This window comes from Saccopteryx bilineata, chromosome 9 (genome assembly GCF_036850765.1).
Source record: "Saccopteryx bilineata isolate mSacBil1 chromosome 9, mSacBil1_pri_phased_curated, whole genome shotgun sequence".
Classification (NCBI taxonomy): domain Eukaryota; kingdom Metazoa; phylum Chordata; class Mammalia; order Chiroptera; family Emballonuridae; genus Saccopteryx; species Saccopteryx bilineata.
The window spans coordinates 93,711,063-93,727,939 of NC_089498.1; the positions used below are offsets into that span (position 1 = coordinate 93,711,063).

At 40.9% G+C, this 16,877-nt stretch overlaps 1 protein-coding gene across 1 annotated transcript in view; it reads left to right on the forward strand.

Annotated features, from left to right (window-relative positions):
• Window positions 1-16,877, forward strand: part of WASHC2A (WASH complex subunit 2A) — a 69,096-nt gene that overhangs the window by 42,945 nt on the left and 9,274 nt on the right. Inside the window, 3 exon segments of the mRNA XM_066244207.1 lie at window positions 5,731-5,833; window positions 11,510-11,692; window positions 16,492-16,620. Coding sequence (XP_066100304.1) covers window positions 5,731-5,833; window positions 11,510-11,692; window positions 16,492-16,620 — 415 coding nt within the window.

Sequence of the window (16,877 nt, forward strand, 5' to 3'; positions counted from 1 at the left end):
GCTGAGGTAGCAATACTTATTCTGACAAAATAGACTTTAAAACAAAGACTATAGTAAGGGATAAAGCAGGTCAGTACATAATGATAAAGGGAGCAATCCAACAGGGAGAGATAACCATTATAAATATATATGCACCTAATATAGGAGTACCTAAATATATAAAGCAGATTTTGATGGACATACAGGTGGAGATCAACAGTACTACTATAATAGTAGGAGATTTCAGTACCTCACTAACATCTGTGGATAGAGCCTCAAGAAAGAAAATTAACAAAGAACAGAATTAAGGGATATACTAGATCAACTGGATTTAATAAATATCTTCAGAACCTTTCATCCTAAAGCAGCAGAATATACATTCTTTTCAAGTGCTCATGGTACATTCTCTAGGATAGAACACATATTAGGGCATAAAACGAGTATCAACAAATTTAAGAAGATTGAAACCATATCAAGCATCTTCTCTGACAACAATGGCATGAAACTAGAAATCAACTACAATAGGAAAACTGATAAACACTGAAACACTTGGAAACTAAACAGCATGTTACTAAACAATGACTGGGTCAACAATGAGAGCAAGGAAGAAATAAAAAATTTTCTTGAAACAAATTAAAATGAGCATACAACAACTCAAAATCTGTGGGACATAGTAAAAGCAGTCCTGAGAGGGAAGTTTATAGCATAATAGGCATACCTTAAGAAGCTAGAAAAAGCAAAAAACCAACTTAATCCTGCAACTCAAAGAACTAGAAAAAGAACAGTAAGTAAAGCCTAGAGGAAGTAGAAGGTAGGAAATAATAAAGATCAGAGCAGAAATAAATGATACAGAGACTAAAGAAACAATAGAGGATCAGTGAAACCAAGAGCTGGTTCTTTGAAAAAGTAAATAAGATCAATGAACCCTTAGTCAGACTCACCAAGAAAAAAAAGAGAAAGGACTCAAATAAATAAAATTAGAAATGATGGTGGAGAAGTAACAACGGACACAGTAGAAATACGAAGTATTGTAAGATAATACTATGAAGAACTAAATGCCAAAAATTAGACGACCTAGGTGAAATTGACAAATTTCTTGAAAAATGTAATCTTTCAAAAATCTGGAAGAATTAGAAAACCTAAATAGACCAATTACTGCAAATGAGATGGAAACAGTTATCAATAAACTCCCAACAAACAAAAGCCCTGGGCCAGATGGCTTCACAGGCGAATTCTACAAAACATTCGAAGAACTACTAACTCCTATCCTTCTCAAGTTATTTCAAAAAATTCAAGAGGAGGGAAGACTTCCAAGCTCCTTTTACGAGGTGACCATAATTCTGATTCCAAAACCAGGCAAAGACTACACAAAGAAAGAAAAGTATAGGCCAATATCCCTGATGAATTCAGATGTTAAAATTCTCAACAAAATATTAACAAACTGGATCCAGCAATACATGAAAAAAATCATACACCATGATCAAGTGGGATTTATTTTGAGGAGTCAATACTTGCACAGTATTCGCAAATTAATATGATTCATCACATAAACAAAAAGAAGGACAAAAACCACATTATCAATAGATGCAGAAGAAGCATTTGATAAAATCCAGCACCCATTTATGATCAACTCTCAGCATAGTGGCAATACATGGAATATACCTCAACATGATAAAGGTCATCTATAACAGGCCACAGCCAACATCATACTCAGTGGGCAAAGGTTAAAAGCAATCACCTTAAGATTAAGATCAAGAACAAGGCAGGGGTGCCCCCTTTCACCACTCTTATTCAGTATAGTTCTGGAAGTCCTAGCCACAGCAATGAGACAAGAGGAAGAAATAAAAGGCATCCAAATTGGAAGAGAAGTAAAACTATCATTATTTGCTGATGATATGACATAGAAAACCCTAAAGTCGCAGTCAAAAAACTACTGGACCTGATAAATGAATTCAGCAAGGTGGCAGGATATAAAATGAATACTCAGAAATCAGTCGCATTTTTTTTTTTTTTTTAGCAGAGACAGAGAGAGTCAGAGAGATAGGGACAGACAGGAACGGAGAGAGATGAGAAGCATCAATCATCAGTTTTTCATTGCTACACCTTAGTTGTTCATTGATCGCTTTTCTCATATGTGCCTCGACTGGGGGCCTTCAGCAGACTGAGTAACCCCTTGCTCGAACCAGTGACCAGATGACCCTACGCTCAAGCTGGTGATCTTGGGGTCTCAACCTGGGTCCTCTGCACCCCAGTCCGATGCTCTATCCAGTGCACAACCGTCTGGTCAGGCACAGAGGCATTTTTATACACCAACAATGATCTGTTGCAAAGAGAAATCAAGAAAACAGTCCCCTTCACTATTGCAACAAATAAGATACCTAGGAGTAAATTTAACCAAGGAGGTTAAAGACTTGTAGTCTGAAAATTATAAAGCATTGATAAAAGAAATCAAGGATGACACAAATAAGTGGAAGCATATACCGTGTTAATGGCTAGGAAGAATAAACACCATTAAAATGTCCATATTACCCAAAGCAATTTATAAATTCAATGCAATTCCTATTAAAATACCAAGGACATACTTCAAAGATATAGAAACAATATTCCAAAAATTCATATGGAACTAAAAAATAACGCGAATAGCCTCAGCAATCTTGAAAAAGAATAAAGTGGGTGGTATCACACTTCTGGACATCAAGTTATACTACAAGGCCATTGTACTCAAAACAGCTTGGTACTGGCATAAGAATAGGCATATAGATCAATGGAACAGAACAGAGAACCCAGAAATAAACCCACACCTTTATAAACAATTGGTATTTGACAAGGGTGGTGATAGCATACAATGGAGTTAAGACAGTCTCTTTACCAAATGGTGTTGGTAAAATTGGTCAGCTACCTGCAATAAAATGAAACTAGACCAACTGACACCATTCACAAAAATAAACTCAAAATGGATAAAAGACTTAAATGTAAGTCATGATACCATAAGCATCTTAGAAGAAAACATAGGCAGTAAGCTCTCCGACCTTTCTCACAGCAATATATTTGCAGATTTATTTCCACGCCAAGGGAAATAAAGGACAGGATAAACAAACAGGACTATGAAACTAAAAAGCTTTTGCACAGCTAAAGACAATATTAACAAAATAAAAAGGTAAAGTACACAATGGGAGAATATATTTGACAGTACGTCCGATAAAAGGGGTTAATAACCAAAATTTATAAAGAACTTGTAAAACTCAACACCAGGAAAATAGTCCAATCAAAAAATGGGCAAAAGAGATGAATAGACACATCTCCAAAGAGGACATACAGATGACCAATAGGCATATGAAAAAATGCTCAACATCACTAATCATTAGAGAAATGCAAATTAAAACCACAATAAGATAGTACCTCACACCAGTCAGAATGGCGCTCATCAACAGAACAACACCGAATAAGTTCTGACGAGGACATGGAGAAAAGGGAACCCTCCTGCAGTGCTGGTGGGAATGCAGACTGGTGCAGCCACTGTGGAAAACGGTATGGAGATTCCTCAAAAAATTAAAAATCGAACTGCCTTTTGACCCAGCCATCCCACTTTTAGAAATATACCCAAGAATACCATAGCACAATTTGAAAAGGAGAAATGCACCCCCATGTTTATCGCAGCATTGTTCACAATACCCAAGATCTGGAAACAGGCCAGGAGTCCGCCAGTGGACAAGTGGATTAAAAAACCCTGATACATATATACAGTGCAATACTATGGGGCCATGAAAAGGAAGGAAATATTTTTTGCGACACATGGATGGAATTGGAAACTATTATGTTAAATGAAATAAGCCACGCAGAGGAAGAAAAATATCATATGATCTCACTCATGAGGAATCCGAGGAACAATATGAATTGAGGAGCGAAATAGAGACAGAAGCGGGATGAAAGGATCCAGAAGGAAAGCGGGCAGCAGGAAAGGGGATGATAGGCTGATAGGATGGTACGAGAGCAGAAAAGCAAATCCTGGAGGGAAGGAGGGAGGGCGGTACAGGGAGGGAGACGGGGGATGTACTGGGGAACATGGGTGACATTAGAATCTATGTAAACACAATAAATTTAAAAAAAATAAGAAATTACTCGTTCAGATTATTGTGCATGAGATTTTTCTCCTGGAGCTACTTAATGAGATTTCTGGTATTTTTTTTAGGCATCAGACATAGTTAATTTTTTTTTATTTACTTTTTTAGATTTTATTTATTCATTTTTATTAGAGAGAGAGAGGGAGAGATAGAGAAGGGGGGAGGAGCAGGAAGCATCAACTCCACATATGTGCCTTGACCAGGCAAGCCCGGGGTTTCAAACCGGCGACCTCAGCATTTCCAGGTTGACGCTTTATCCACTGCGCCACCACAGGTCAGGCCTTTTTTTTTTTTTTTTTAATTTTATTTTTTATTTAGACATAGTTAATTTTTAAAAATACTTTGTGGTCATTTATTGCCTTGTAGTTAAACATTTTGTTTCTAATTTGTGTGAATATATATTGCTTTATATCATTAAAGGCGTAGTAGGTATACCTTGCCCTGTCATGAATTGCTGTTTGTTTTTATAACTTCTTCCAGATGTAGACTTTAATTTTTCACTGTCCTTTGGTGTATGTGTCCAGTGGAAGTGCACTCCCTATTTAGTTAGTTGTGATATATAGGCAGACACTAATGATAAACTCAAGCATAAACTACACAGATTGTACCTTAATACTTAAACTTATAAAAAAGACTGTGATACATGTAGTTACTGGAGTATATGCTGATTATGTTCTAATGTAAGTAGATGGATATGGTGAGTGATTTAGTGAAATGGCTTACTAGTATTATTTTTATCTAGCTAAATTTGAATTTTTTTTTTTATCTGGTAATTCTCTAGTGTGCTAGTTGGATGATTGCTTATCACACAGTGAAAACTAGAACATGACCCTTGACTAGTTAGAACATGTTTGCTCTGGACTCCCCATGTCCAGTGTTAAGCCCTCACTTTTATTTTTTTCTTTTCCTTAAAAGGTTCTCATCAGCATTTGTTCTGGCAGACCTTTATAGCCTGCCTTCTCTGTAGGGGCCAGGGCAGAGCCTGTGGTTAGGAGATGGGTGGATATGGCTAGAGGGAGGTGACAAGGAGAGCTGTGGCTGGATTTCCAGTCTGGTTGCCCAGCATGGCGTAGGAGATGCGTAAACAGGGATGTGAACAGTGAAACAGTGGGGATGGAATGGGATAAGTTTTCAGTTTGAAGGGGGAAGGTTTGGAAAGGCAGAAAGGTGCTTGGAAAGACAGGATTGAGTGGCCAAGGGGCACCAGGCCACAGGTCACAGCCCAAAGCCTGCCCTGGCCCTGTGATCTGTTGACAACTCCCCCCCCCCCGAGCACCCTGCTCTCTGGCTTTCCCTATGCCATAGGAGTGGTGAGAGGGAATGCTGCATTGGTGTGTACTAAGAGTGTTGTGTGACTTGGCAAAGCCAACAGGCAGTACACTTACACTGAGGGAGAAGTAAGTGAAAAGGGGCATGGCAGGGAAGGCCCTCGACTCTTATAGAAGGATGAGGGGCATAGGCTGGTGATGTACACACTGTACCTGCTTCTAAGGGCTTTCTTGTATGCTTTCAGCTGTGTAAGGTCGGTGGTGGCTCAAGTATTTCAATGATAGGTGGGTTTCTAGGTATGACCTAGAAAAGTTATTGTATTTTTCTTTTAACTTACGTTTGCCTTTGTTTGTATGTATAGTCAAAAGAAGACCCAGAGAGTGTCACTCCTCTTTGAAGACGACGCTGACAGTGGAAGCTCTCTGTTTGGCTCTCCTCCCATACCTGCTCCTCCGGCAACAATGGTATTCTTCACCTCTTAGGTTCTGGAAATATCCTTGAGGTGGTGATGATAATACATAGAGTTGCATCCTTGAGTCAGTTCTCAACACCTGAATTTGGAGGCTCAGTCTGATGGAAAAACTTATCTGTGTAGCTGTAAAAGGAGGTCTTCTGATTATCAGTGTGTTAAGGTTGAGATGCACACACAAAGCCTGGAGTGTAGGATTCCTGCATGTTGTGCAGCATGCACAGTCAGGTCCAGGTCTTTGGAGGCTGGGGGCTGCTGCAGTCCTGCTGGGGTAGTGTCAGCTCAGCACCAGTTGCATGGAGTTCTGTCCCATTAGACCAGGTTGTGAAGGCAGGAATTCTCTCTCTTAGGAGCATGTTCTAAGTACTGACACTCTTGTCTTGGTTTATATTAATAGCCAATCATTAAAAAGGAAGGAAATTCTGACATGCTACAACATGTATAAACCTTGATGATATTGTACTGAGTGATTAAGAGTCACAAAAAGAAAAGACAAGTACTAGGTAATTCCACTTACCTGAGTACCTGGAGTCGTCAGATACATAGAAACAGGATTAGACTGATGGTTGCCAGGGCTAGGGATGGAGGAAATAGGGAATTGCTTAATGGGTGCAGGGTTTCGGTTTTGCAAAATGAAAAAATTTTGAAGATTGATTGCATAACAATGTGAATATCTTTAACACTACCAAATGATACACTTAGAAATGATTTAAATGGTAAATTTTATATTGTGTTTCTTACCACAGTTAAAAAATATTTTTTTAAGTATATGATAAGAAAAAATATAGCCAGTCGGTGGCTTATATCTAAATACTCCTCCAGTGATTTCATCTAAGTGGCATCACTACCACAAGTCACCTAAGTTAAAGAATTCAACCCACCTTGATGTTAGTTACATCAAGGAGTGTTATAAATGAGAGGAAGGTGACACTATTGATAATAGTGGGTCAGGGAACCTTGGCATGCTGGAGTCCTTTCCGCGGCCTGACATTCATCCCTCTGCAACGTTCCCTGAGTGGCTACGTGTGAGCACGTAAACACTGAACAAAAAGTGAGGCCAAGCAATATTTTGTTGCCACCAGGCCATTGCTACCAATCCCAAAGGGAAATTTAGAACTTCTTAACCTGTACCTCATGAAGAATGTCTTTATCTGAGTTGGGTTAGCTTAAAAGTCTAAGACTCAAACCTACTTATAGTCTGCCATCAAGGCCTCAGCCCCAGCCTCAGACCACTCCATTTTGGCATGTGTTAGAGGCAGGAAGACATGCAAGACAAGGAAGAAGAGATGAGACCCTCCCAGGTGGGAGCAGTCAGAGTCCAGAATGGCAGCTCCTCCACCCAGGCTTGATGAAGAGGACACTACTCTCCCACCACAAGAATAGGCAACCAAATTCCCAGTACCTGTGCATTCCTAGGTCCATTGTTCCTTGTGGGGGTACAGTGAAGGGGAAGGATAGAGCAGTAAAGGAGCCTGCAGGTCGATACTTGGCTCTTTTTTCATGCTCTTACATACTTTTCATTTCAAGTTTATTTTCAATTATACAGTAATACATGGCTGTTTTCTTTAAAAAAAGTTTTTAAAATGGAGACTTCAAAGTCTCCAATCCATACTTCTCCCTGGATATAATCATTAGATTACGATGTGTTATCGATCTTTTCAGCCCTGTTTATTATATATATATATATATATATATGTCCCCCCCCCCCGAAGTTAGAAGTGGGGAGGCAGATTCCCACAGGCACCCAACCGGGATCCACCCAGCATGCCCACCAAGGGGCGATGCTCTGCCCATCTGGGGTGTTGCTTTGTTGCGGCTGGAGCCATTCTAGCACCTGAGGAGGCCATGGAGCCATCCTCAGTGCCTGGGCCAACTTTGCTCCAATGGAGTCTTGGCTGTGGGAGAGGAAGAGAGAGAGAGACAGAGAGAAAGAGAGAGAGAAAGAGGGGAAGGATAGGGAGAAGGTTGGAGAAGCAGATGAATGCTTCTCCTGTGTGCCCTGGTTGGGAATCGAACCTGGGACTTCCACACGCTGGGCTGATGCTCTACCTCTGAGCCAACTAGCCAGTCAGTGCTGTTTCTAAGCATGTACATTAAGAAAAAAATTAAGTAACAATGTGTTGTACATTTTTATGTACCTTTTTTGTCCTGCAGACTTTGTCACTGCTTTTTATCATTACTGTACAGTACTGCACATTGTAGCTGTATGGGTGATTATTTCACCTCTGATGTAGTAATCATCACTGTGTTTCACATGTTTGTTAGGGATGTTTCTTCCCATCCCTACCACTTTATTGTCTCTAGCTTTGGCTGTTGAAACAATCTCTTCAGTAGCCTCTCTGCCAGGCTTCCTCACCTTCAGCTGCTCTCCTGGGCTGTTCAAGTTCTCTTAAAGATCACTGACCTGTCATCATCCTCTTGTTACAGCACCTTAGCTGAGCCTACTGTGCCACCTGTAATCACAGTCAAATAGGACATACCTTTCCCAGCCTCACCTACCATGTGCCCTAGGTGACTCCTCCTGTCCCAGAATACTCTAGAAGAGGTTGTTGTCTCTCTTGTCTAGAAATAGTCTTCATATTTTCAGACATACTAAAAATTGTTAACTTGTCCTGATAGCTCCTCAGATCAGGCACATAACAGTTAATGATTAACTCTTCCTAACTACATTCTTAAGTGGGGTTGCATGGCTGTGCTAGAACGTTCAGCACTAGGGGGCGTGCTGTCTTCTTGGGTTGGGGGCCTCTGCTGCCTCTCGGGGTATTGTCACCCTCTCTTGAGTCATCTGTACTTGCATCTTCCCCAAGTAGGATGTCTAGTGGCTCTAGGGTTGGAAGAGTCAAGAGAGCTGAGTGGTCTCTGAATTATAACTAGTAACTTCTACCCTGGATAAGTAAGTAATAATTAATGAATTTTGAAGGTTTTGGAAATGTAGAACTGCAAAATCTGTAATATTATGATTATTAAATAAGACCAAGGTCAAAGATACTCATTATAAGTACCTGAACAACCTGTACATGTGATTTTTACCATTTATGAAATAGAATCACCTTTACACATAGTATGTAACAGATAGTAGTATTTGTTTAGAAATTTTAGAATATTGTAAAGGAAGGTAAATGACTTACTTGTAAATCTATCAAGAAAATTAACTTTATGACAGTGATGAAGAATCAGCTTATCTTTAGTAAAGTTTAAAACCAGCAGTTTGGGTAGCATTTTCCTTGTTTTAAAGCCCATAGTTATGTGAAGGGAGAATGTGTTTCACTGTAATTCTTGTTTTTTACCCTCATCAGCTTGCATTGACGTTATGTGCAGTTTTCAGTGAATCCACATTCTGCAAAATTTTTTCCTTTAATTACCATATTTTTTGCTCTAATAAGATGTACCTGACCACAAGACACACCTAGGGTTTTAAGGAGGAAAATAAGAAAAAAATATTCTGAACTAAATGGTGTGTTAAAATATTTAATAAAATACCGTATTTTTTGCTCCATAAGACACATGAGCGTTTCCCCCTCCACTTTTGGGGGCAAAACATGCGTCTCATGGAGCAAAAAATACAGTATTTTAGCTTTGCTTTATCTCTTCTGAAACCCTTTTGTGGGTTTTCCAGTCTTATTTCAAGTTCCTCTTGGGGCTCTGTGGGGCTACAGAGGTACACACCCCTTGTGTCTGAGTCCCTGTGTGAAACACTCTTCCTGTCACTTCACTGTGGACCTTTTCTGCATCCCATCATGCCTGACTTCCCCCGCGAACCCCCTCCTCGCCTCGCCCCTGCGGGGGTGGCTCACCCCAGGGACCTGTGACCTGCGTCCCTGGCAGGCGTCCTTCAGGACACCGTGGCATCTCCCCTGCCACGCAGGCTTCCTCCAGTGTTTCCCTGAACACCCCTGTGGACCCCCTCCTCACCTCGCCCTCGCCCCATCATGCCTGACTTATTCTAGTCAGCCCACTCCACACTTGAACTCTGTTGCCCTTGCTTGAGTAGCGGGGCCAGGATTGTTTCATTCACCATTTTAACTGTAGGACTTAGCATGTTACCTTGCACATTGTAGTCACTTTTAAAATAACACATTTCTTTAAAGAAGCATATTTTTTCACAGTATAACCACTCTAAAACTAGGGTGCACTTCACAGTCAGTGGCATGTTTAATTAGGAGTTGATTTTTCTTCTGTGGTTCATACAGTAATAATAGTTCTTACAACCAATGATAACTTATTTGAAATGTGGTACTTTTTGAATGAATAGAATAAATGCTTTATTTTAATATTACTTTAGAGATTGTTGTAATTGTATACAATGTAAGCCTGCTACAATTTTTTTTGAGAGAGAAAGGAACAGCTAGGGATGGACAGACAGACAGGAAAGGAGAGAGATGAGAAGCATCAACTCATAGTTGTGGCACTTTCGTTGTTCGTTGATTGCTTTCTCATATGTATCTTGACCAGGGCACTCCAGCCGAGCCAGTGACCCCTTGCTCAAGCCAGTGACCTTGGGCTCAAGCCAGCACCAATGGCATCATGTTTATGATCCCATGCTCAAGCCAGTGACCCCGCACTCAAACTGGATGAGCTCATGTTCAAGCCTGCGGCCTTGGGGTTTCAAAGTTGGGTCTTCAACATCCCAGGCCTATGCTCCATTGCGCCATCGCCTGGTCAGGCAGCCTTCTACAATTTACTTATTTACTTTTTTAGATTTTATTTATTCATTTTTATTAGAGAGGGGAGAGAGAGAGAGAGAGAGAGAGAGAGAGAGAACAGGGGGAGGAGCTGGAAGCATCAACTCCCATATGTGCCTTGACCAGGCAAGCCCAGGGTTTCGAACCAGCGACCTCAGCATTTCCAGGTCGACGCTTTATCCACTGTGCCACCACAGGTCAGGCGCCTTCTACAATTTAGATGTCCAATTATGTCAGTTAGTTTTCTTTTTTACTTTTTTTCTTTTTTTTCAGAGAGTCAGAGAGAGGGATAGATAGGGACAGACAGACAGGAACAGAGAGAAATGAGAAGCATCAATCCGTTTTTTGTTGTGACACCTTAGTTGTTCATTGATTGCTTTCTCATATGTGCCTTGACCGTGGGCCTTCAGACTGAATAACCCCTTGTTCGAGCCAGCGACCTTGGGTCCAAGCTGGAGAGCTTTGCTCAAACCAAATGAGCCCACGCTCAAGCTGGGGACCTCAGGGTCTCGAACCGGGTCCTCCGCATCCCAGTCTGACACTCTATTCACTGCGCCACCGCCTGGTCAGGCCAGTTAGGTTTCTTTTTGAGACTTATGTGTTAGTTAAACATTAGGAAATAATATGACCCACTTTCAAAGATTAATATTTGTGTTATCTCTATGGCATAGTTTATAGCTCTTGAGTAACATGTGTGCATCAGGATTTTACCTGACGTCTCTTCTTCATAGGAACGAAATCCCATGGGTTTAAACTGATTGGGAAAATTATCTTTGGCTATAAGTCATCTGCACAGGATTCCCCATTGGAGCAGCCAATCGAGAATTGGCCTCACTGCTTTATAACCTGGGCATAGATGTGAAGAGCTGTAGTGCCCTGAAACATGTAAATGTGGCAGTTACTGGGTCAGTGAGGAGCTTGGAAGACCCCCAATAGAATTTGTATTTCCAAGTGTCACTTATTTTTTTCCTTATTATTTCCATTTTCAGGAAGGGCCTTTGACTGTGTCTACTCAGGAAGCAGTCAAGCATTGTGATTTATTTTCTTCGTCATTCCAATTGGACAAAGGAACCAAAAGTACAACCAAAACTGTTCTTAGCTTATTTGATGAGGAAGAGGACAAAACAGAAGATCAGTGCAGCATCCAGCCCCTGAGGAAAGAGGTGGGAAAGGTGAGAGGAAGCAGTAAAGGCTCAAGTCTCTAGCAGAATAAAGGAATCTTACTTCATGGTGTCAGTTCTGTCATGTGCATTGCTGAAGAATTGAGGGTTCCAGTTTCTCCACATCCTCACCAACACTTAAAAACATTTTTTAAAATTAAATTGATTTTTAGACAGAGAGTGATAGAGAAAGAGAAACATTAATCTGTCATTCCACCCATTTATGCCTTCACTGCTTGTTGCCTGTGTGTGCCCTGACTGGGGACTGAACCTGCAGCCTTGCCATGTTGAGATGATGCTCTCACTGAGCTACCCAGCTAGGACCTCCTCACCAGCACTTTTCCTATATTTTCTTCCAGTCTCTTACTGTATATGATTTTTGTACTGTGACTTTTTTCAGTTAGGAAAATTTTAACCTTAATTTTTATGTTATACTTGTTTTTATGCATAATCAATAATTATTAATTTTTAATATGACATTCCATCAGGAGTGAGTTTTTTTCTGTTTTAATTTGAACAAGAAATTAAAGAAATGGAGAATTTTAGAATGTCAAGTCTGAGCATTATATTGTCAAACCAAGTAATATAAATTAGTGGTCCCCAACCCCCGGGCCGAGGACCGGTACTGGTCCGCAGAGAAAGATTTAATAACTTACATTATTTTTGTTATATTTATATTTAAGTCTGAACGATGTTTTATTTTTTAAAATGACCAGATTCCCTCTGTTACATCCATCTCGGTCACATGATACATTGCCACTAAAATTAAACCCATAAACTAGCAAAATGGGCGAAAAACAAAATTCTATCAAAAGTTTTTTTGTGAAGTGGAAAAGGGCCAGTGAAGAGACAGAAGAAGAACCTCGAAGAAAAAGAAGGCTTCATTTAACAGACAACACCAGGAGTCCTACTTGGAGTATGGATTTATCACAACTGGTGATTCTCACGCACCAAGACCGCTCTGCATAATATGTGGCGACAGGTAAAGTAATGAGGCAATGAAGCCTACAAAACTGCTTCGCCACTTGGAGACCAACCACCCTACTTCAAAAGACAAGCCTTCTGAGTATTTCAAAAGAAAAAGCATGAACAAGAAGGACAGAGGCCCTGGCCGGTTGGCTCAATGGTAGAGTGTTGGCCTGGTGTGCAGGAGTCCTGGGTTCGATTTCTGGCCAGGGCACACAGGAGAAGCGTCCATCTGCTTCTCCACCCTTCCCCCTCTCCTTCCTCTCTGTCTCTCTCTTCCCCTCCTGCAGCCAAGGCTCCACTGGAGCAAAGTTGGCCCAGGCGCTGAGGATGGCTCTGTGGCCTCTGCCTCAGGTGCTAGAATGGCTCTGGTGGCAACAGAGCGATGCCCCAGATGGGCAGAGCATCACCCCCTGGTGGGCATGCCGGGTGGATCCCGGTCAGGCGCATGTGGGAGTCTGTCTAACTGCCTCCCGTTTCCAACTTTGGGAAAAAATAAAAATAATAAAAAATAAAGAAGGACAGAAACAATTACCGGTGGCTACTACATCAATAAATGCGAGTGCACTGAGAGCATCATACTTGGTGGCTAATCATATTGCTAAGGCTATGAAGCCATTCACCATTGGTGAAGAATTGATCCTTCCAGCCACTAAAGACATTTGTTGTGAACTTCTAGGAGAGGCTGAGGTTAAAAAGCACAGATGCCTCTTTCAGCTACCACTGTCACATGGTACATTGAGGAAATAGCAGAGGACATTGAATCACAATTGTTGGAAAGAATTAATAAATCACCATGGTATGCTCTCCTGGTTGACGAATCTATAGATATTGACGACAAGGCAATGCTACTTGTTTACATGCGTTATCTTTATCAAGAGAATGTGCATGAGGTTATGTTATGTGCACTATCATTGCCAACCAAAACCACAGCCGCAGAACTATTTAAATTGCTGGATGACTATATATCAGGAAAACTGAAATGGTCTGTTTGTGTTGGCATATGCACTGATGGAGCTGCTGCCATGACCGGAAGGATGTCTGGTTTACTCGGATTAAGGAGGTTGCACCTGAATGCGAGTCTACGCATTGTGTCATTCACAGGGAAATGCTGGCTAGCCCAAATATACCACCGGAACTTAACAGCGTATTGAATGATGTCGTTAAAGTTATTAACCATGCCTGACCAGGCGGTGGCACAGTGGATAGAGCGTTGGACTGGAATGTGTAAGGACCTAGGTTCGAGACCCCCAAGGTCGCCAACTTGAGCGCGGGCTCATCTGGCTTGAGCAAAAAGCTCACCAGTTTGGACCCGAGGTCGCTGGCTCCAGCAAGGAGTTACTCGGTCTGCTGAAGGCCCGCGGTCAAGGCACATATGAGAAAGCAATCAATGAACAACTAAGGTGTCACAGCGAAAAACTGATGATTGATGCTTCTCATCTCTCTCCATCCCTGTCTGTCTGTCCCTATCTATCCCTTTCTCTGATTCTCTAAAAACAAACAAACAAAAAAACCCCCAAAAAACTAAAGTTATTAACCACATCAAAGCACACGCCCTTCATTTGCGCCTGTTCAAGCAGCTTTGTGAGGACATGAATGTGGAGCACAGACACCTTCTCTTACACACAGAAATAAGATGGTTATCCTGAGGGAGGTCCCTGACCAGAGTGTTTGAATTACGAGAGCCACTGCAGAGATTTCTCTCAGAAGAAAAAGTCACCGCTAGCAGCACATTTCAGTGACGAGGAATGGGTCGCAAAACTCGCTTGCTTGTGTGACATATTTTTTTTTTTTTTTTTTAAGAAATTTTTTTTTTTTATTTTTTATTCTTTTTTTTTTATTCTTTATTTATTTATTCATTTTAGAGAGGAGAGAGAGAGAGAGACAGAGAGAGACAGAGAGGAGAGAGAGATAGGGGGGAGGAGCTGGAAGCATCAACTCCCATATGTGCCTTGACCAGGCAAGCCCAGGGTTTCAAACCGGCGACCTCAGCATTTCCAGGTCGACGCTTTATCCACTGCGCCACCACAGGTCAGGCCGCTTGTGTGACATATTTAACCTCCTCAATGAACTCAGTCGGTCACTTCAGGGGAAAATGACAACTGTCTTCAAGTTGGCAGATAAAGTAGCTGCATTTAAAGCCAAACTGGACTTGTGGGGACGACGCGTGAACGGGTATATTTGACATGTTTCAAACATTCGTGGGAATTTTGGAAGAGACTTGAGCCCAAGCCTTCATTGTCCTAGCTGGTGCATGATCACCTGTATTTGCTTTTAAAAGAATTTGAATGCTATTTCCCAACCACAAAAGACCCACGAATTGCCAAGGAATGGATCCGCGATCCATTTGTCAACAAACCAGGTGAATCCAGCGTGTCTATGCAAGAAGAGGATCAACTACTGGAGATCGCAAATGATGGCAGCCTTAAAAATATGTTCGAGACTACAACTCTGCCAGTGTTCTGGATTAAAGTCATGGCAGAATATACAGATTGCCACAAGAGCACTAAAAACCCTGTTGCCATTTCTGACATCATATTTGTGTGAAGCGGGATTTTCTGCAGTGACAGCAACCAAAACAAAATTATGGAATAGACTGGACATAAGCAACACACTTGAGGTGTCATTATCTCCCATTATCCCTAGATGGGACCGTCTTGTTGCAGAGAAACAAGCTCAGGGCTCCCGGTGATTTAGCATTATGGTTCTTGAGAGATAGGCTACTATCTCTCATTCTGTATAAATATTATAATAAATAATCCCTAACTTAAAATATTCATAACAATGGTGAGTTGTATTTTTCATGCACTTTATATTTGTTTTTGTGCTGTATCTTATTTTTAAAGCATGTTTAAACGTTACCATAGCGACTGGAAAGTGGAGGCAGAGAGGATGTTACTCATGTTATGTTGTTGGTGCGATGTTAAGAGGATGCTTCTAATAAAGTTGTACACAGTGGGTTCATGTTTATTTTTATTGTCGTAGGTTCATGATTGGTAGTGAGGCTGAACCTATCATATTACATATTGATGTCAAACATGAAACGTTGTAGAATAACAAATTTAAATACAGCCTGAATAATGAGGACATGCTCGTTCCTCCTTTAACTTAGCCCAATAAATATCATAAGTTTGACGATTATATTTAAAAAAACAAGTTTTTATGCCAGTTGCATAATTTTATTTTGTGCATTTATCCATCACACCCTAAAGGCTGGTCCGTGAAAATATTTTCTGACATTAAACTGGTCCGTGGCCCAAAAAAGGTTGGGGACCACTGATATAAATAGTAACTTTGAAATGTCATATATCCTGGAAAACAAAAAGAAATTGTTTAGCATGTGAAGGTAGTGAGATAGAAGGCAGATGGGAATAGGGCATGGCTGGGTCTTCAGACTGAGATGCTGACAGGTTGGGGATACCTGCTTGACCACTCTGTAATTTCTGCTATTAAGTCAGCTGCTGTCTCTTCTTCCCTTTGGGAATGAGGTGGAGAGAACTTGTTTAATTTTTGTGTTTTCACCCCTAAAGTGTTTCTCATTATGGAACTATTGGACTGATTAAGTGAAAAGTTCAGATACTACACAAAAGTTGAAAGATCTTTCTAGATTATGTATATGTAATCTGTATTTGTATATTTGCAACTATTTTGGTAGCTGCATAGATTCCATTATGTGAATGCATCATTCCCCTTCTGATTGGCACTTAGGCTCTGTCCAACCTTCAGCTATTGTGAACAGAGCCACAGGAGACATCTTTGCTGTTCCATTTTTGTAGTTGTGTGTGGTTTCCTTAAGTTGAATCCTTAGAAGTGTAAACACATGTGAACTTCCCTCTTTTTACCAGAGCCCTGATCCTGATGCCCGCCCCAAGAGCACAGGTGTCTTCCAGGATGAAGAGCTCCTTTTTAGCCACAAGCTCCAGAAGGACAACGACCCAGATGTTGATCTTTTCTCTGGCACTAAAAGTACCAAAGTCAGTTCCACATGATTCCCTACATCAGGGGTCCCTAAACTTTTTACACAGGGGGCCAGTTCACTGTTCCTCAGACTGTTGGAGGGCCAGACTATAAAACAAATATGAACAAATCCCTGTGCACATTGCACATATTTTAAAGTAAAAAAAACGGGAACAAATACAATATTTAAAATAAAGAACGAGTAAATTTAAATCAACAAACTGACCAGTATTTCAATGGGAACTATGCTCCTCTCACTGACCACCAATGAAAG